General features: G+C 44.6%; 3 protein-coding genes across 3 annotated transcripts; 1 reads left to right on the top strand and 2 right to left on the bottom strand.

Moving 5' to 3' along the window:
• Positions 1-80: 80 nt before the first annotated feature.
• Positions 81-1,399, bottom strand: EAE98_000393 (uncharacterized protein). The gene is made up of 2 exons (XM_038948011.1): positions 1,269-1,399; positions 81-1,212 (listed from the first exon to the last, which is right to left on the bottom strand). Exons 1-2 carry the CDS (start codon positions 1,299-1,301, stop codon positions 316-318), a joined length of 930 nt encoding a protein of 309 aa, XP_038815688.1. The 5' UTR covers positions 1,302-1,399; the 3' UTR covers positions 81-315.
• Positions 1,400-1,728: 329 nt separating this feature from the next.
• Positions 1,729-4,740, top strand: EAE98_000392 (uncharacterized protein; the record flags this gene model as incomplete). The annotated part of the gene is made up of 1 exon (XM_038948010.1): positions 1,729-4,740. The coding sequence occupies one exon, from the start codon at positions 1,729-1,731 to the stop codon at positions 4,738-4,740; it is 3,012 nt and encodes a 1,003-aa protein (XP_038815687.1).
• A 692-nt stretch (positions 4,741-5,432) lies between these two features.
• Positions 5,433-17,909, bottom strand: EAE98_000391 (uncharacterized protein). Its single transcript, XM_038948009.1, has 4 exons — positions 17,551-17,909; positions 17,294-17,451; positions 6,565-17,241; positions 5,433-6,510 (listed from the first exon to the last, which is right to left on the bottom strand). Exons 1-4 carry the CDS (start codon positions 17,603-17,605, stop codon positions 5,821-5,823), a joined length of 11,580 nt encoding a protein of 3,859 aa, XP_038815686.1. The 5' UTR covers positions 17,606-17,909; the 3' UTR covers positions 5,433-5,820.
• Between the last annotated feature and the right edge of the window lie 2,333 nt (positions 17,910-20,242).

Genomic DNA, 20,242 nt, shown 5'->3' with positions numbered 1-20,242 from the left:
GATTGGTGAGTTGTCAATGTCTGTGATCCCATCGGGCAATGACTTGCTATTCCGCTGAATAGGCTTAGGTGAGAATGCATATAGTTCACATGATAACTTGATTTGTTGTTAATAACGATGTCTACCTAGATACTTAGATATCCCAATTCGTATCGCAATATTCTGGTCGTATATTCATTCAATACCTAGGTACTAATTGCAATCATTCAAATCCATCCTTTTTGGACGCCAGAGTTGTCCTTTTAGCAATCGTCTTATAAATGCTCAAAATCCCCAACACCAGCAATTATGCCGCCTACCATACCAAACCAAATCTCAAGCACTCGATGCCTCTTCTGGAACCTTTCCTTCTACCGCATCCATAACCTGTTTAGTTATATCCTGGAAGATTGGACACAGAGAACAATCCCGATATTTCTCTACCAAAAGCCCGTCATCCCCGACAGTATTAGCACCGTTCTGGGCACCACTCATGTCTTTGCCATTTACTAGCGTTCCTTCCGGATATACTGGTTTTCTGCCTGCTTCTACCAACATTCCGAATTGAGGATCAATCGGAACTCGCCCTAAGAATTGTACTCCAAAATCTTTGGCCATAACCTCTCCACCTCCTCTGTTGAATACATTTGTACATTCCGAACAATTTGGACACACAAATCCACTCATATTCTCCACTACTCCGAGAACATGTATTCCAGTCTTCGTACAGAAATTTAATTCTTTTCTCACATCTGCCGTTGCCACTGCCTGCGGCGTCGTTACAATCACCGCACCGGCGACTTGACCTGGAAATGCATTCTTGAGAAGTGTTTCCGCCAATGAAATATGTTCGTCCGAGGTACCAGGCGGGGTATCAATAAGAAGGTAATCGAGTTCGCCCCATAACACATCCGTGAGGAATTGTCTAACCATAGCTGTTTTCTTCGGTCCGCGCCATACTACTGCATCGCCTCGTTCTCGGAGTAGAAAGCCGAGAGACATGCATGATAGGGCGCCGATGGAGGAAGAGGGGTTGGAGGGGTGAACAGGGACGGGGATCCAGCCGCCGGGTGCTTGGGTTACTTTGGCAGATTCGAGGGAGAAGAGACGGGGAATGGAGGGTCCGGTTAGATCGATATCGAGGATTCCAACGGAGGAACCGGCGAGAGATAGGGAGAGGGCAAGTTGGGTTGTGACGGAGGATTTTCCAACTCCTCCTTTACCGGAGAGGACCTGTGAGGTTCTTTGTTAATCGATGATGAGTGCTATGATTGTGTTAAGATACTTACGAGAACAATGTGTTTCACTTTATCTAAAGACATCTTTGGGGATACAAAAAATCAAATAAAAATGGTAAAATGTATTGTTCTAGTCATTGTCGCATCATTTGAAATACCATCAATAATGGGTAGAATATTGAAATTCTTATCGCTTATCAATCCGATGTTGCTAATCAATCACTGTTAATCGGCTGAAAACCCATCACTAATCTGACATCTGATCCATGACGCTTTTAGCGTGCATTGTTAGGCTTTAGCAACGTTACGGGGCCGGGTCTTACAACGGATGAATTGTCAAATTGATTGACCCTGAACCCTTGGAGCTCGAAATTAATACGAGTAACAACACTACAATACACGAAATTGCGCTTTTCTAATCAACACAAGCATACATAATATATCCGAACGGATCTGCGGATGATGGTCGAAAGAATATCAATATGAAAGAGGTTTTCAAAGGGGGATGTGAATGGATATGGACGACCCTTGGGGCTCACCGTGGGCCGACGAATTGAACAATGATGATGGTTTGGGGGTTCGAAGCATTGACAATGTAACAGATGGAGACCAGGTTGGAAAGGCAAGTGAAGCTTTGAGAAATAACGTGAATGCGACTTGGGGTACTTCGGACGATGGATTTGGTGATTGGGAAGAGGACACGGGGAAAAAGAAAGGGGGTTTGGGTTTGGACGGCGCAGCAGAACAATGGGATACACCGAATCGTGGAAGAGAACTGGAGGTGGTAAAGGATGATGTTGGAGCATTATCGCCGGGTTGGGGTAAAACTTCTCCAAGTCCTGCGCGTGCAGCACCGAAGTTATCGCCGAGTCTTCTGGAAGAACCTGTTGCAATTGCTCGAGAACCATCTCCGGATCCTTGGGCAAACGCGGTTCATTCTGAGGAGTCTGCGACGGTTGAAGACAAGCCTAATTCAGGGGCTACAATTACGAATCTTGAAACCTTTCAAGAGGTTGTCGAAGAAGCCACCGATGAGGATTTCGAAGTAGAGTCTCCCGAGGCATTCGAAGCAATTGTGCCGCAACCCGGGGATTCCGATGAGACAAAATTCGAGCCAGTAGAAATTCCCTTTGATGAAACAACAGAAACGGCAATAGGTGGAATAAATACGGACAACGAGGAAGCAATTGGACTAGGCATTGATTTAGAACCTAAGAGTGATTTATGCACAGAAATCATCGAGGAAGAACATCATGAATCAGACGATACTGTTCTGCCATCGACACAGGTGCCCGAGCATGAATCTTCGCGACCATCCTCTTCGCCATCTGACATAAGTCATCACGATGAACTTCTGCCAGATTCACCACGAACATCCTTAGATGAAGAACCGAAAAGGTCTCGAACCACAAGAGCTGTGTCGCCGGATGTCCAGGAGCCAGCTAAAGAATTCGATGACCCAGCGAAGCCAGAAAATGAGCTTGTTGCGGAAGGTGCTAAATCAGAGGAGGAAACTGATAGTTCGACGGAACCAGATAATGAACATGCTGCTGTAACAGAGTCAGGCGCTGCAGAGGATGATGAAGAAATGGAACAGAGCTCCAATGTCGAAGACCCAAATGATGACGACTTTGGAGATTTTGGAGATTTCGAAGAGGGGTTTTCGGATGATGGAGAAGAAGTTTTGGAAAATCACAATTCGATTGAGCAACCCATTTCTTCCGAATTGGCTACACCACCGAACGAATCTTCGGAAATCCGCTTGTCGAAAAGACCGACAGGACCCGTTGATTTTTCTATTGACCTGAATTCCGTGAAGACATTGTTCGGGGAAGCCAAGGAAGATGACAACGGAGCAGCTGAGAAGATCTTTATACCCGATACTATTATTGCTGATACTTTCGCATCTACTGAGGAACGAAAGATGTGGTACAGAGTATCAAGGTATGGCACTATGCGAAAATACAATACTGGAGACGATGAAAACTATGTTCGGATCTCATGGGCTCCATCTCAGGTTAAGCAAGAGACCCAAAAGATAGTGGCCAGATGGATGGAAGAAGATCGAAATAATGGACATCTGAGTCTCGATGGTACGAGCAAAGGTGGTTCTCTTTTTGGCTGGAATGATCCAAATGCACCACCTGTTCCATTAGCAACAATTCTTGGCTCGAAACGAAAGAGTGTGAAGCTCGAAGCGAAGGTAGCCGCTAAGGAATCAGTTGAGGTTCCTAGGGAATCGTCGAAAGAGGTCACTCAAGATCAATCCGGGTCCAAGTCTCGTTCACCATCGAAGCCGAGAGAACGCAGCTCGACCAATTCAGTGGACTCAGGTGTTGATATAAAAGCACCTCCACCGCCTCCCGTCGCACAATTTGGGTGGGCTTCGTCACCAGCGATGCAGACCGCTTCTGGTATTACTCCCCCAGATACAGGATCTTTCATGAAAACCTTCATCCTCCCGATGAACCCTACATTTGGAAATTTTGGACAATTGAGTCCTGCATTACCAAGCCCAGCACCCAAATCTCCAATCGAACCACCCCCAAGCTTCGCCCAAGAAGTCAAGAAACCACGACCAATTTCAATGCCACCCCCATCTACAAACAGCTCGAACGGTAAACCTGCCAATTTAGCCTTCATTTCTAACGATTCAGATGATGATGAAGATGAAGATGATGATGAATGGGGCGAAATGGTTTCATCGCCCATTGTTACTGAGGCTCCGAAGTTTCCCACCCGAGGTTTGAGGCATAAGAAGTCGATGAGTCTTGGAGATACACTTGCCAACTCTATTACTCTTCCAAATCCCCAGGTTACAAAGCTTCAATCTGGATTTGGTCTAAACCCGAAATCAAGGCTCGAACAAATTCCTGGACCTAAAAGCCCTATAACATTACAGTCCCCGCAATTGTCCGGTACCATTCCATCCCCTATATCTTCGAATCCGTCATTTGTAGATTTGTGGTCTTCTCCAGCCACTACTCCAGTGCCAATTCAATCAACTGCGCTACCCCCTCCGTCACCGGCACTATCAGCCACAGCATTTTCCGATCGCTTGCCACAACCTATCTTGTCCTCACCATTAAACACAACCTTCACAGATACCTGGTCTCAACCTCCTCCCCCTAGCACCTCTGTATCAGCCCCACCAATCACAAGCACCTGGTCACAACCCTCGAGTCCCTCGGTGCCACCTCCCTCAACCAGCGCGCAGGATCCATGGGCGTCAGTCGATTTCTCCTTTTTCGATGCACCAACTCCTGCACCGGCAATCGCAACAGGACCTGCCCCTATATTACTGTCCAAACAAACCACAAAACCAAGACCTCAATCTTATCCAGCTCCACCAAAACCTAAGACCGTTACCTTCTCTACTCCTTCGTCTAAATCTACGCCCTCACCTCCGGTCCCTACCTATACAAGTCATGATTCAAAGACCAAATTTGAAATGGAGCAGGATGAGATTGTGAAGAGAATTGTGGGTGGCTTGCCTAATTTGGGATATATGCTTAGACGATGAGCTACCTAGACCACTTGGGGAAAGTAATTCGAAACCGAGGAGGCTTTTTGCATATATGTATGTGTACAATGATAGGAGAAAAAGCAAGGGGGGAAAAGCAAAAGAAAACGCGATGAAACTGTCTTTATAACAGAAACAACAAAGTCCACGAAGAGGTAAAACTCCTAAAGGTGACAGGATGGTAGATAAGGGGCAACTGGGAACATTTAAAATATCAGTACTTCGGAGTTATGGAGCGAATTGATGGGATTTTATGGGTGTATGTGCATAGCTTGCGTGGATGGTGAATTGGGTATTGGTAAAATTGACCTCCCATGAGATGACAATGGGTCTCGTAATTGGATTAGGAATTTTCTGGATGTTATTGGCTCGGTTGAATACCTTGCTAGATAGAATGGATAAATGAAGATGGTATACAATGACAAAATTTGATACTGGAGTTTATGACGTGATGTGTATCTTTTTTTTTTTTTTTTTTTTTTTTTTTGCAAAAGTACAGTAAGGAGAAGAAGATTCAGTTTATGTGCCTTGATATGGCACGAGTTTATCACATATGAAAAAATGACATTATTGGAAGATTGTCTGAAGCTTTGAAAGGCGACTTTGCCTTCAATGACCGCTCACGTGAAATGCATGCGTCGGGTGAAAATTCACTGTCACCGAAAGTAAAATATGCTGCTACTTGTCGCTTTTAAGAAGCTTAATTATATTCATAGCAAGGGCTGCGAAATACTATCTACATGGGCATTTCCTCACTGCAAATATCAAAAAAAAAAAAAAAAAAAAAAAAACTCTCTCCCGGTTATTATATCATGCCACCCTAATCTAAATCCATACTGTCTTCACTTTTATGCCTCCCGTTAATTCGCCAGCATCTCTCCCTAGATGAACGCCGAAAAGTAATTAAACCAACCGTAAACCAACCTTCCGATTTCCCCCACGCTCACTAGCCAAGCAAGCTTCTATTCCTACACACCAGCCAATAACGCCTGAAACGTTTGAGAAAATACACAGAACCCCCGTATCAGTCTCCTTCTCCTTGCCTTTCGTGTTCACATCTCAAAATCCCAACTCTTAAGATTATAGATATGGCATCCACAGAGCGTCACATTGCGCAAGATTCATAGGATTGACTGCCTTGGCAATCAAGTCAATAACCGTCTGGTTAGCAGGTAACGCACCTTCTGGCGACTTAGCTATGCTCAATGCCCTCTTAACGATCATATCACTATTTATCTGAACAGCATCCCTCAAATCAGTGTCTTTGGTGGTAGTTCTATGGCTGCTCGTGAACCAGAATATCATTTCGTCGCGTACGAAAAGACAGAGTTGCTGTTCGAGTTCAAACTCAGGTTCAGTGAGGCATCGTGCAATAGCCATGATGGCGCAACTGTAAATACCCTCAGTAGCCAATGGTCCCATAAGTGTCTGAATGTTGGGAGTGAGACGGAATGGTACAGGCTCAGGGTTGTGGAAAAGTGCTTTGCCTGCTGCCATACACGACATCAATTCAGATCCCCAAATGTTTCCTGTGGCACGTGAAATTGTGATCTTATGAGGATAACGATTATGCATATGTAGAATATACGTCATAAATGTAAGAGCTGCATATTGATAAGAGAACTGTCTTCGGAATAGCCAGAATTCGGAGAACGATGGGTAGGTTTTCGTAAAATATCCAAGAACAAGTGATGGGCCAACATATCGTTCTTGAATAGCAGCAAAAGTTTCGAGTTTTGCCGTGGCAGAATGTTCGATAGATGTCTTTTGCTTGGCAAAGTCAGTTATAGAAACTTGGGAAGTACCGCCCTCCATGAAACTTACTTTTTGATCGAATAAGAGTTTTTGCTTTTCCATATTGAACACAATTGGCGCGTCTTTAGTAACTCCATTTCTCCTGCAGTGATCGTCGTACACTCCCTGTAATGAGATATAGGTTGGATCGTCTTGCACCATTCTGATATGGGGTGCAAGAGGAATCATCAACGGTAGATGGAAGTTCAGATTACGTCTTCTGCTTTCCTTTCGTTTGCTTAAGCTACCATTGAAATGCCTGAACAACTGCAAAATGCGTTCTTCCCTTCTACAATGTCGTGCCGCAGGATGCTGTATAGCAAAAGGATGCAGACTTCCATCATGGCCACGAATCCTAATACGACGATGGCAGACCCCAATTGCACGCACGAGATCCACATCAGGCATGAATCGTTCAATGCGAACGAAGTCTTGGTTCTTGTCTTTGTGGAGAAGATATTGCCCTGGGACTTCTATCTCATCGAGTTTTTGGAAACGGAAATCGATAAGGTAAGAGTTGTACCCTTCAAGTGGCATTGTCAGGGTGCGACGATCCAGTTTCTCTTCAAACTTATCTCTCCATATTCTAAGCTTGTGAATATACTCGAACATTGTAGGTTTGTGTCTAACGAAATCCTGTTCAAACGAAGTTCTAATGTGAGGGGGGAGAATAGTTTCTGCAAAGCGAGTGATGTTTGCTTCTGTCGCTGGTGGCAGTCTAGTGTCCTTAGCATATGAAGATGGGGTACGGCTAACATAAGAAAGCCCGTCATTGAGTAAGGCTACTATCAATCTGTATGCATCCTCGTCAGGTGGACATTTGAAATTCTTTTGAATAGAATCAACCATTGCTTCCATGGAAAGTGCCAGTAATGGAAAAGCTGTTTTCAAAGTTCCTAGCAATTCTTCGGTGTACTCCCAAGGAGGTCTCTTCTGGGGTGCCTGGGATGTTGTGACATCTTGTGAAGCACTCGCCGCGCCATTAGCAGGTGCCCCGTTGACAGGAGCGCTGTTTGTACTGGCAGCATTTCCGTTCGTTTCTCCAGGCTCTGTTTTGATCGAAGGAGCAGCTTCGGCACTTGCAGTCCCAGGCCGTGATGCGGAGGCACTTTCAGATCTTGCGCCGTTGGCGATTTCCGTTTTGAGGTTAGAGCTACCATTCGATGCCTGATTTTGGGCTTGAGTCTGGGCTCTCTTGTTCTTAGCCTCCTTCATTTCCTGCGTCTTCTTGATAGCAAGCATATCTTCACGGTTTGTTCTGAGCTGGAAGAACAACGCCTGAGGGTACTGTTTTGCGATTTTAGACAGAATAAGATGTGCCTTGGCAGCTTCCTTGTGTCCCAATCCCGTGAGAAGTTGAGGAATGAATGTGATCCAATACCAGACCGGTGTTTCCCCTTTGTACTCATCAAATTGTTTCGAAAGTGTACCTTCAGCATCATCGAGACTCAATAACCAGAGAATTCTTGTGAGGAGTTTTCTAGACTTCGCATTCTTAAACAACCCGGCTGCTTCCAAGTAGCAACTTAAGGCATTCCTGGCAAACGTGTAGTCAGTTAGATTCGCTTTGAACAAGCGATCATTGAAATAACCCCATTCAGCCCAGGCCTTTGGAAGCTTGATCTCAAAAAACAATGCCATTCCATAAGCTTCGGATGCTTCATCACGTAACCCGAGCTTTTCCTGGAACATTCCCTTCAAGGTATAGAATTCGGCCTTTTGGGTAGGACCAAAGTAATTCAGATTGGTGTTATTGATGACATCTAAACCATTGTTCAGCTCGTTAGGGTTTTGGTAGTGACACTTTGCTTGCTCTCGGAGCTTGAGGAAAGCCTCCTGAATCTCTATGTTTGGTAACGTGTAGATCCGGCTTAGTTGGTTGATGCAAACCTCAGGTAGATTATGCTTTCGGGCTACATGTGCGAATCTATTGATGATCCAAGCAGTTTCATGGTAACCTCTATAGGCGAAGGATGCGCCATTGGCATTTGGAGCTTGCTGAGGAAGAAGGTTCAAGTAGGTTGAGTTGATTAGAGCAAAAATGTGCTGTCTCCATGTGACAAGGTCTTGCCAAGCTGTGATGTCGTCCCAGACATTTGGTAGTCGATCGCGCCAAGTTCCCAACAAAAGCTTCAGTTCACCCGATTTGACATCGAGGTTGGCAGCAGTAGTCTGCGATAAGCTTTGACATATAACACTAGCGTCGTGTAGTTCCACAAGCTGTTGGAAATTTTGGAGCAGTGGAATGTGAGCGTTGGTAATGCGTTTGGGCAATTGGTGCCATTTGCGGATTGAAAGTTGGATCGCTTCGTCGCAGACTTTGTTGAAATCTGCTTGTGTTTCAGTCTTCTTGTGTAGTTTGAGCAGAGACATGAAACCCTGGAAGAATGTTCTCCTTGGCGTTGGCGCATCCATGACACCTTTTATGATGTTGTCTAGCGATTCACGACTCTCAGCCTCTTGCCAAATGTCAAATTGCCTCCAATGACTCTCAAGAAGCAAGTCTGGGAAATTCTCGTGCTTCGCAAAATCTTGAAGAACTTCCCACTGCTGAAGTTTTTGGGCACATAAAACCCAGTGATCTTCCCATAGTATGTACTCTCCTTGTGAAAAGGGAAGTGCCCCTGTTCGTGCCTTAATCTGAGCATGCTCATACATCGTTTGAGCTTTATCCCACATTCCGTTCTGTTCGTATGAGAGAGCAGCATTAGTCTCGACATATGCACAGCGGCGGCGCCAAGTTCCGTAGAAAAGATCGTCTTCCTGAAGCCCAGAATAGAGTTCAACAAGGGCATCGAGATTGCTTTCCCGAACCAATTCGCTTTCAATCTCAGGTTTAATAGCAGCTTTTTCAAGTTGTACGAGGGCTGTGTACCAAGCATCGTAGGTCTTTGCCAGAAACTTGAGTACGTGGGGTGGTAATTTACACTCGGGCCATGCTTTAGCTGCACCTTCCAGGAGAGATTGCACCACATTGGGTCGTCGGTCGATTTGACGCGAATGATAGTCTCTCGTGAGTAGAGTCACCATGCCTCGTTCCAGTTCGCTTCGTTCATCTTTTGGCGTGGCAATCCAGTATATTGGGAATAAAGCTACCCATATCTCGTGAGCCATGTTTGGATCAAGATGTTGAAGTTGGCTCAGAGGCTCAACGATATCTCGTACTTTGACATCTCCTAGTTCAGCAACAAAGCGTCTGTGAGATGCCATGAGACTGTCAAATCTGTTGTCTTGTGGCAAAGTAGGAGTTCGATTGTCTTTAGCATAAGTCTCATAAAGTACTGAAGCAGACATCACCTTGAAGTCATCCGAATGCAAGTGGATGGAGTGGCTAGAATCCACAGCACCTAAAAGCAATTGAGAAGCTTGCGCTAGCCAATAAGAATCTGCGAGAGTATCCCAGTTCTGTCCAATGATGACATAATTGAGTCTTGTGCTTGCCGTCTTGGACTGACTTCTGTCAAATATAGCCATGAATCGATTTCGCATGTCTACGTCTTGTGCTCTTGTGCCGATTAAGAAAGCATGCTCCATGCGAACTGTCAGTTCGGTGCGCGTAATTTTCGGATCTTCATAAATGCGGATGACGAGTTCCAAGAACTTCATCAACAACGTCTGATCCGTACGCTGCTCAAAAGTCAACATTTTATGCAGTACAGCAGTCTTCTCTTTCAAAGTAGGCCAGGAGCCATCTGACTTGAAGACCCAGCCTTCTACCATATCCAAGATTTTGAGACATAATGTATTACTCAAAGATTTCTCCACCAAAGTTGCGAGGACGCTCAGGAATGGACGGCGATTGTCAGCAAGAGTATCCATGCGTAAGGATATTATGTCAATGGCTTTGAGAGTAAGCCCAGTTTGAATCTCCAGATCGTACGGTGTCATGATGCCAACAGGTTCAACCTCACCAGGTCGTATCGGGGGAGGAATTGTACCTTGACCCGCTAATGCTTGGTAATGACCTACATGCTCACGCGCCAATTTCTGCTGCAAAGCTTTCATGACTTGCTGGATATGCTGATCCATTTCCGATGCTTTTCTCTGCGCTAGAGTCCAGAGAATGTTGAGACCAGATATATAGTTATTAGCCTGGAGCGTCTCTGTAGCTATAGCAGATAGGAAAGTTATGATCTCAGAAGTTGAGGCTTCCGGTTCCGACTCTGCGTCTGCATCTTCCATCGGGGTATCATCGGGAACTGCCTCTAAAATACGCTTGAGCAGAGGACTCAATTTCCGTCCATCGTCGATTTTCTCGTTGCCAGCATGCAAGCAATCTTGAATCTCTGGGTTATCGGATTTAAGTGCCTTCTCTAGAATATGTTGGATTTCTGGCACTTTCTCAAGAATCCATTTGACCGGCTTTACGTTGACAACAATCCGAACAACTTGCAGTGTATTGACAATATTTGTGATAAATTTGTCGTCCGGCTTGTCCTTATCAGGGCGTTCGTTTGCAAGCGCCGCTGTCGCTTTGTCACTTGCGAGGACTTCTTTCGTAACATTCGGGAAAAGATCAATGTCAAGATCACCCCAGTATTGGGGCTGTAAAAGATTCCAAAGTAAAGCCAAAGATTTCTTGCAGATTTCCACAGAAGGAGTTGGCTGTGCTGGTCCGTGAGACGTTGCTGTATCTCGGCTTCGGGCAGATGGTAGAGGGTATCGTTCATTGAGCGAGGCAATGAATTCAACAAGATACTTGATCATCTTTGCACGCATCACAGATGGTATCAGATACTCTGGCTTATCATTCGCAGAAGCAGCTCCAGGTCTGGATGGCGACGGAGAGGAAGTCTGAGCCTCGTTGAGACTGTCGAGCTTTCTTTTCTTTGTATTTGGAGATTCGGACAGAGACCTTTCTGGAGAAGCTGACTTCCCCTGGACGCGGCGCTCCTCCCACTGCCATATCAATGACATCAAATGCAGTGCCAACTTTTTGCTCTCGTTGGATGGATTTGGATTTGTTTGCGGCAACGCAATTTTTCGCAAGGAGCCAATTATGAGATTGATAAACTTGTCACGAGATTCGTAAAAAAGATCTGCATGTTTCACAAGGAAATTGAAAATGCTTGTCATCTGCTGTACATTGTTGCCTTCCTCCGCGAGTATGCGGCGTGGAGCAGCGGCCCATACGGGGTTGCGATCTCCAGGTACAGCGTTGCAACGTTTGGGTAGGACTGGCGCAATTAATTCCAATGCTTGAGTGACCAAAGCCCGTCCTTCGTTTTGATTCGTTTTGAGAAGAGAAAAGTATACTTGTTGGACAATCTTGGCAGGTGTTTCGTAGTGTGCAATAAAATATCCAATGACGACATATGCTGCATGCTTGTTAATGACATCCTCGAGCCTGATGTAGCCCCAACCAAACTTAATGATGTCTTTCCTGGCTTCTTGAAGGATGGAATGATTGTATTTCACGAGCATTGCTGTCAATTGTAACACCTCCATTCGAGTATGATCGATTCCTGGCTGTGTGAGATCATCACTTGGATCTGGCAGCCCGACCTTCCAAACTTTGGTATGTATCGATTCGATAATCGTCCTGTCTATGAGTCGAGGACTCTTGGCCGATAATGGCTGCTGAAAGTTGCGCATAATGTCCATGGCGATGATTGGATTGACAAGATTGTGGAGGAGGAATGTTTTGTTTCTCTGCGTTGCAGATTTACCGACGTAGATCTCCAGACTTCGCAGGACAATAGCTTTGCGATATTCGATCGATTCGCTACAGATTATAGACTTGTAAATGAAATCAAAGATTGGCTGGTTGGGCTTGAAATCTTCAGCTGTTACCGACTCGATTAGATTGAAGAATGAATCTAGGTCACGGGGATTGTATTCCAGGAACTTTGTGAAGATGATCATAAGTTGTTGTCCTGCTTGTTCTGCCGCCAGTCGAAGATTTTGTGGAAGAGTATTAGTGCGTAGGTGCTGCTCAAGGTTCTTGCCAACTAGCCTGAACCACATTAAGTTCTCTTTTTTATCCATCCAAAGTTCGGTTCCCTTGAAGTTACAGATGGAGTGCATGACATTGATGGCATTAATGACGGCTGCATATCGGGTCTCTCTGTTTTCTGCACCCATATCTCCGCAGCTCTTTATCAAAGAATCTATGTTACGAACTACGACGGCTCGTAGCGGTGCACTATCGGGATGGCCCAAAACTTGCGCCAAAAACCTGCCATACTTTTGATCCTCAATCTTGCTTAGAAGCATGGCCCATACCTCTTTAGGATACCGATTGATGTATTTGTATAGTGGTTCTCTGAAAGGACTATGGCGTGTTCTACGAAGTTTCTCTTCCAACTCCAAAACAGTCTCGATAAGCTTCTCTTTAAATTGCTCGGCTGCAGGGGGCAAGAGATGAAAAATATTGAATACGGCTGCAATAATCTTCATCTGCTCGTTTTGCTCTACGAGAGTGAACGAAATACGTTGAAAAGAGTTTGGGTCTGCAAGTATTCTAATGTGTTCCAACAGGCGGGCACCAATCTCAACCTTGAAATATGTTGTCAGAAGTTGAAGCAATCGTGCTAGCCCATCGAGACCATGAGTGGTCAACCGTTTAGGATCTTGAAGATTAGCCAATACCGGACGGAGGCCGTTTTGAAGGAGATCCTTGGGAAGCTTGTTGGAATGGGATAAGACGACTCTCAACGCATCATTCGCCGCCTCAATAGTTGACTTGGAGTTAGAATAGAGGCATTTGAAGAATACACTGACAATCCTAGTTCGAGTAGGACTAGCCGGACCTTTTTGAAAGTCATCAAATCCCATGGCAGTTGTCAAGGTCTTTATGCAAGAGACTCTGAGAGTGACAATATGCTCATGTGTTCGATATTCGGTGGGTTTGGGCGCTAGCGACTCATCTGGTGCATCAGCTAACGCCAAACACTCCATAAGCAGTCTGTTCAAAGTGTCATCAAAGGCAAGGAAGTCATTCTTCAGACTCATATAATAATTGACGGCATCGATATATCCAATTTGGGTTGCAAATGGCAAAGCTCTGAGAGGTTTGTTATAAATGGGAGCCAAGATTCGATCCTGCTGGTGGGCAAGAAGCTCGTACACTTCAACCCCAATCTCCTTCGCGATAATCTCCAAGGATTTCCTGGCGGTTTCACGAACATGACCATTCATGTGGTAAACCTCAGCATTGAAAAAGTTGCACAGTTGAAGTAGCTTAGATGGTCGTGAAGGTTGGCCAGGCTGTGACGAAGGTTGAAGATCAGCTTTAGAAGATTTGCCGGCGCATCGCTTCAGAAGGAGTTCTAGTGTATCCTGAGCAGCAATTCGAGTCTTCGCTGGCAGATCAGGAGGCATATCTTTGACAACATGCATGAGAGCTTTAGTATACTCAACTTGCTTTTCCAACATCCAGCTATCACCGAGATCGAATTTTGTTAGCATGAGATTAATACCCAAACTACCACCGGTTTTGGTGAACCACTCTTCCTGATAACAGCTGTGACAGAAGACGTTACTCAAATGGCTAAAGAAAGACAATCTGTAAATGAAGCGATTGGACCCAAAGATGGTCGATGTCGAATCGTAGACCTCTTGGGCAGCAAACTTGGCGGCATCGCGCACAGCAGGCAAATCGGAAGCGAGAGATTCGACGATGGCATCCCCCAGAACTTTGCTGTCAATGCAAGGAGGGCCTTCTCCTGCATTGACATCAAACGGCTTCATTCTCACTTTCATGTCACCTAATGATCTAGCAACTTCGATAATCGTAACGTGTTTACAAATGTTGGACAAGAGAGCGGTAGCTTCTGCCGAGAAGTCTGGAAGGGATACTGCGAATATGCAAGCCTTGAAAAGTTTCTTCAGCATGACATCTTGTTGCATCTTCTTAGTTTCAGACCGATCTCTGACAGGTGTTTCGAAAAGTGATAGGTCTGCATCTGATTTTTTAGAAAGAAGATCTTGTGCCTGGAGCCTTACGAGACGAGGAAAGTCATCCGGAAGGTTATCTGCGCCCAGTCGCAACTTGAGCTGAGCTTTGACCATAGCAAGCGCTTGCTTCTTGTAATAAGGATCTGATTTTTTAGCAGCAGCACCCTTCGGAACCTCCATTAATTTTCCGATTGCGAGGTCGATTCCTATCTCGACAGGAAAAGCTTTCTCCTTCTTGGAGCCGATCAACTTCAAGTCAAAGGTCGCGATATCATCCGCAAACTGCTGGAAATTAAGATTGGGGGCACCAGTCATAAATTTCCTGTTGCGACCTCCCAATTTTCCAAGTATACGCATGGTGGTATGTGCATGGAAATGGCTGTATGGATTTGGTCGAAGATGGTCAAATAGTGCAGTCATCAGCTCATCAATTACTGGCGCCATTATTGGGTCTAGGTAATCTGCCGTGAGATTGTCCACGCATAGTTCCAGTGTTCGCAAACCTTGACCAACGAGATCAGAACCTGCGCGTAGAGCCACTACTAGAGGTCGCATCAAGTAGCTAAGATGAGGCAGAAGGTTGCTCAATCGTGCCGGTACTGTTAAACAAAGTTCTACGTAAAGGTCCCGATCTGCTGGTTTGCGTGCAGCCATAAGTAAATTATTGAGGACTTCTAGTAGCATTTCCAAAAGAGGTAAAATTTGCTTGTAAAGATGTTCGAATTTTCCACCTCCAATACTTCTGAAAAGTGATCTCAGTAGTAAGAAATAGTTCAAGGGCTCCTCGGCAGTAGTCGAAAGCTCGATGGACTTTGTTACAATGTTAACAACGTGTGGCAATAGAACCTGCTCGTTCTGGTTCGCGAAGAGAGTCACGGCCATGAAAGCTAGCTTGAAGAGTCGAAGAAGAATTGATGACTTTTTGACATCAGCGGTACCAACTTGATCAATGCGGTCCATAAGGAATCGTAATAGCATTCCGGCGAAGCTTGGTGAAGTTGCCTCACTAGCGAGGAAGAATTGAGGAACATGGAGAAGAGCTGTATGCTCAAAGATCATTTCGTAAAGCTTGGGTATTTCTTCATGAAATACTTCGTGAAATGTGGCCGGATCTATACAATGAAAGACTGTGGCAAAAGTTTCAAGGAGATCCTTTTCCTCCTTGCTGCTAGATACCATATAATGGTTTGCCATGAATTCAACAGGGGACGAGTATTGAGATTCTGTTGCAGGTTTCTCAATCTCGTAATATCGAAATACGTAAGCTCCTTCTCGGAAAAGTTTTATGATGACTTGAACCTCTTCTGCAGAAAACCCGTGTGACACCTCTGCCCAATGTGGAGGAGCATTCGCTAGCTCAATTGGGGAACCTCCGTTGCAGGCCTTCAATTGGTAGAATGTATTCTTCAGGCCATTCATAAGATTTTTAAACAGAAATTTGTTGTCCGCTACTGGATCTGCGCCCCTATCACGAGGATTCGAAGTCTTGATAGGCATTGCCGAAAAAATGTCAATCTCGTCCCAGTCTGGTGGATTATCCTTGTCTGCTAAATAATTTTCGGGTGCAGCGTCGATTGTATGCTGGGAATAGTGCTTTGAAAGCTTGACTGCATTGGTATACTGGCGATTCATGGCTGCAAACTTATCTCCAATAGCATTAAGTATCATTATTAGATAGTGGCGAGCATCTGTCTTGCTAGGCATTTTTGCAATACATTCAGCCATATTGAGTAATAACTTTGCGCTCATAGTTTGAAAGCTTGTCCCAGGAAAACTATCTTGTAGGTTCCGAGTATAAACTTCAACTGTTTTTCGAATCTGGCCGGGTTCCAATGCATCTCGAACGTGATGAATAAGGTCGGCTAACATGCTGTAGGCCAGGGGTCGCATCGTTTCATACACAGTCAAGCCATCGCCGATAAGTGTCCTTTCATCAAGGAGTTGGTCTATTACTCTGAGAAAGATCTTTCTGAAATTGAAGTTGATTATATGTCTGATCGCCACCAGTAGCTCTTTTCGAGCTCCAGACTTTTCTCGGGGGCAGTCCCTTAACAGTCTTACTACTATATCCGGTAGCGTGGGAAGGAAATCTGTGAGCTGTTGCGAATAGACTCTCAAAAGATATGCTAGAAAACTCATAGTCTTCACCTGCGCTGTAATGAATTCACCAAAAGCCGCTCGATTCTTGATATCCGGACTAACACCTGTGAATATTGTACCTCTTTTCGCTGCTTCAATATGAGCTTGCTCCTGTGGTTTGGCTTGGAGTAACAGCACACTTTTGATGAGCGGTATAAATAGTTTGACATTCTGAGGCACGGAATTGCGATAAACCTGGAATATCGATACGACAATGATGGGACATTCAGCAAGGACTTTGAATGACTGCATGCCTTTCAGTAGTTTGCGCGTCTGCTGTTGTGGATCTTGACCGATGTCTCCAGTGGTAACAGGCGAGCCAGGCCGAGGGGAATTCTGAAATGTCTGCGAACTTCCAGGTGTGGACGGAACACCAGAGGGGTTAGATCCGGTGGCTACATTATCGAGTTGGTCACGAACAACCGAATCCATCTGGTCAAAAAGATCTTGAATGAGACCGAGGAACGTCTGCACTTTGTCTTGCAAAACCTTGGTCTGACTTCGCATGATGTCCATGATGGTCTTGACACATAGCGTAGCATTTTCCTCGTTATCTATTCGGACTAGACTTATCAAAAGATCCACCACTTCCACCGCATATGGCTCGAATGATTCCGGGGGGTTCGTTGGTAGACGATGAAGTATCTCCAGGACGCAACATCGAAGTTTCTAAAATTCCAGGTGAGCATTGCGTCACACATTTCGTTATTGTGATGCCTACCTGCTCTAAATTAGTGCTAATAAATACAGGAGGACCCTTCAAGCAATTTATAAAAATTGGCATGAGCTTCCTTAAGAATGCCGGATATATGGGACCGGTGATGTAATGCTCGAGGCCATCGCGCAATTGAACAGCAGCATCGACCTTGAGTTTGAGATCTGTCGCATTATAATTAGCATAAGAATGTCAAGAATTGCGTAGCAAAATATGCACAGTGGTTTGGTGTCAAGAAAAAGTCCAGTAATTCAAAGGCATACCAGTGTCTGCAGAGCTCAACCTCTGAACGAGGACCTCTATATTATTAGAAGTCATAGCTGCAATAGCAGCGGAATTCGCATTGGCGCAAGCCTCTTGCGGGAATTACTTCATGCAGCGCGAGAAAATAACACCAATTACAATAGAATTTCTCGTCAGGCTGAAAAAGTGCCGGTATTATGTGCAAACAGAACCGGCGTGCTTCCCAAAAGTAGTTCGCGTCTTGAATTGAAGGCTTCCGAGAAAAGGCTGGGAAAGTGTAGATGTTGTGGAAAAAATTTAATTAACTATTTAGTCAATACTTGAGAGACAATAAGGGTTTCGAATGATAGAAAGTTTCGAAATGAAAGGTCTGTCGTGATGTCGTAAATATTAAAAACGTTCTTCGTCCTGGTTGATTTGGACTTCTTCTGATATTTCTATGCTTTCTACAGACAAGGCTCAACTTTTTGGATGGGGGAATCGCAGAGACCCCGAGCGCTTATATAAGCCAAGCTAAAGTGGGATTAGACAGTATGATTGGCCGAAGCTTCTAGTGAGGTTAGCCTTATGGTACACGTGATTTGTTAGTCATCCATTTATAGAGGCATTCAAGTCAGTCTAGCGTGAAAAGGTAAAGTAGGATTTGACTTTCGATGACCAGTACATGATGTGTTTCGTTACTATTTGTGATGTCAAACTTTCATTTTATCACTGAAAGATTTCTGATTCGATTCACTTTGAAGAAGATAATCAAGAAGTCAAGTCAAATCAGCATGTCAGAAAAGTTGGCTTCTAATGTCCAATCCAAGAGAGTTCTTGTATTTCTGTGGCCCCAGAATCGTTCCTAGCATGGTCTTAATACATTGAAAGGAAATGAATTTCTATGTATATGGCCGCAATCCTATGCTTTTTGTAAGCTAGGCTCAAAAATGTGATGGACACAGTAGGGTAACTTGGTAGCATTCTAGAATACTGCGGCGCGTGAATATCTATATTTTCTTGAACAGTTCGACTTAAACCCCCAACTCTGGATCGAATCCGTTAGCAGTCCTGGAATGTTCCTCGGTATGTTTTGGTCTTTCCCCTTTTGTACACCAATGAATGGACGGTAGTTGATATTGGATCTATGTGGTCTGAAGGAAAGAAGAGAGAAGCAAGCAAGCCATCGATGCAGAATTTGGGCTGCGTTCCGATGTACTGCTATCACCGGTGTCAGGAATTTGAAAGCCTTGCGAAACTCTTGCAGGTTATCAATGAGTCGAATAGACTGTTATCCACTGCCATCTTTCCCATTTGAAAGAGAGCTAGCAAGAGAGATAAAGGGTTGCCCACCCAAGCTCCAAGGGATTCGATCCTGCTACCTTCTTTAGCTTCTTGTCAAGGCGGAATATTGATGCTTTGGGAGCTGCGGACAACAGCCCCGCACATCAAATGTGTCTCAATTCGCAGTACTGCGCCATTATAAAATATCCATGGTTTCCTTTTGTGTAAGTTGGAATTCATCTTTTGTTACCAAATCGGAACAAATTTTTGTTCAAGAATTACATGAACACTCCTTCGGTCTGCAAGTTAAGCCCAGACATAGAGCAAATCTGGTACTCCGAGATTCACATCTACCCTGCATCGGATTCTAGTTGGTATAGGACATGATCGCAACGCTCTATCGCATGACCATACGCAGCTAACGCCAAACCATGGCGCTCTTCGCATAGAATCAAATATCTGTCATTTGGATCATCCTTTCTACAAGACAGACAAGACAAGCTTAAGTCCCTAAAATTACACCAGGCCGATATGATGTCTCCCTCATTACAATACAATATTTGGCTCTACCGAAAGATCCCAAAACTCATCGAGCAACGATTTTATGTGTGGTGTGCTTGGGTTGCTCGTCAATTGATGATTCCACCTAAGAGAACGTCGTCGTAATGCAATCGAGATGCAGCCACCTGCCTGGTAATACTTGCAGTGTCTGCAAAGATTTATAGCAACATAATCACTACAACAGAATATGAGACATTTTTCGCTATTCTCACAGCTGTCATATTTACTGTTTCCATGTTATGGCGTCCAGGGATATGCCGACTTCGACATATCCATGCAGCAAGTCGTTCCTCTTGTATTACCACACACGAGACTAATCATGCGCGTAGGTAGCTATGGCTTCTTAGCTCTACAAGCTAATATTTATACTGCGTCTGGCTTTCATGACGTCCGAAAGGCTCAGTCAGGGGATTCAATGAGGGATGGGCATTCAAAGCAACAGTGAGGTGCCAATCCTGCTATGAAACCATTGTTTTCTTCACTAGATCGATTGATCTGAAGATTCTCATGGTGAAGAGTGCTCGCGCTAGCTAGTACCGATCAGTCTGTTCTGTCAGCATGAAATATTGCGTTTTCTTTTTTTTTGATTGTTTGTCGGGGAATAGCGATCAAGACTAGAGGCAACGACTTCCCAATAATTCCCTCAAGCTGACTCGAACCAATCTATACTAGGACACAAAATAGCTAACACAATGGCAGAGAAGAAAAACTGCATCGATGACGAAGCGTCTTAGAGCAAGGTCAAGCAACTATGAAATTATGACCCAGATTATCACACCTTATGGAAAGGATAACCTATATCATGATCAATAAATATTTCCATAATAGCCTCTCAATAAATAGCTTTCTTGGTCGTGGATTGTCGAACGTTCTTCTCAGGGTCAAGTG

This window comes from Botrytis deweyae, assembly GCF_014898535.1.
Source record: "Botrytis deweyae strain B1 chromosome Unknown BDEW_001, whole genome shotgun sequence".
NCBI classification, from domain to species: Eukaryota; Fungi; Ascomycota; class Leotiomycetes; order Helotiales; family Sclerotiniaceae; genus Botrytis; species Botrytis deweyae.
Note: the sequence above shows the minus strand (reverse complement) of the source record. Positions and strands in the feature narration are given on the sequence as shown.

Bases quoted from the DNA above. Each gene is read 5' to 3' on its own strand.
- EAE98_000393 (XM_038948011.1), bottom strand. From the start codon at position 1,301: ATGTCTTTAGATAAAGTGAAACACATTGTTCTC. The intron at 1,213-1,268 runs GTAAGTATCTTA...AGAACCTCACAG, and splicing joins AAGTGAAACACATTGTTCTC to GTCCTCTCCGGTAAAGGAGG.
- EAE98_000391 (XM_038948009.1), bottom strand. From the start codon at position 17,605: ATGACTTCTAATAATATAGAGGTCCTCGTTCAGAGGTTGAGCTCTGCA. The intron at 17,452-17,550 runs GTATGCCTTTGA...ATAATGCGACAG, and splicing joins GTTGAGCTCTGCAGACACTG to ATCTCAAACTCAAGGTCGAT. The intron at 6,511-6,564 runs GTAAGTTTCATG...GACTTTGCCAAG, and splicing joins AACTCTTATTCGATCAAAAA to CAAAAGACATCTATCGAACA.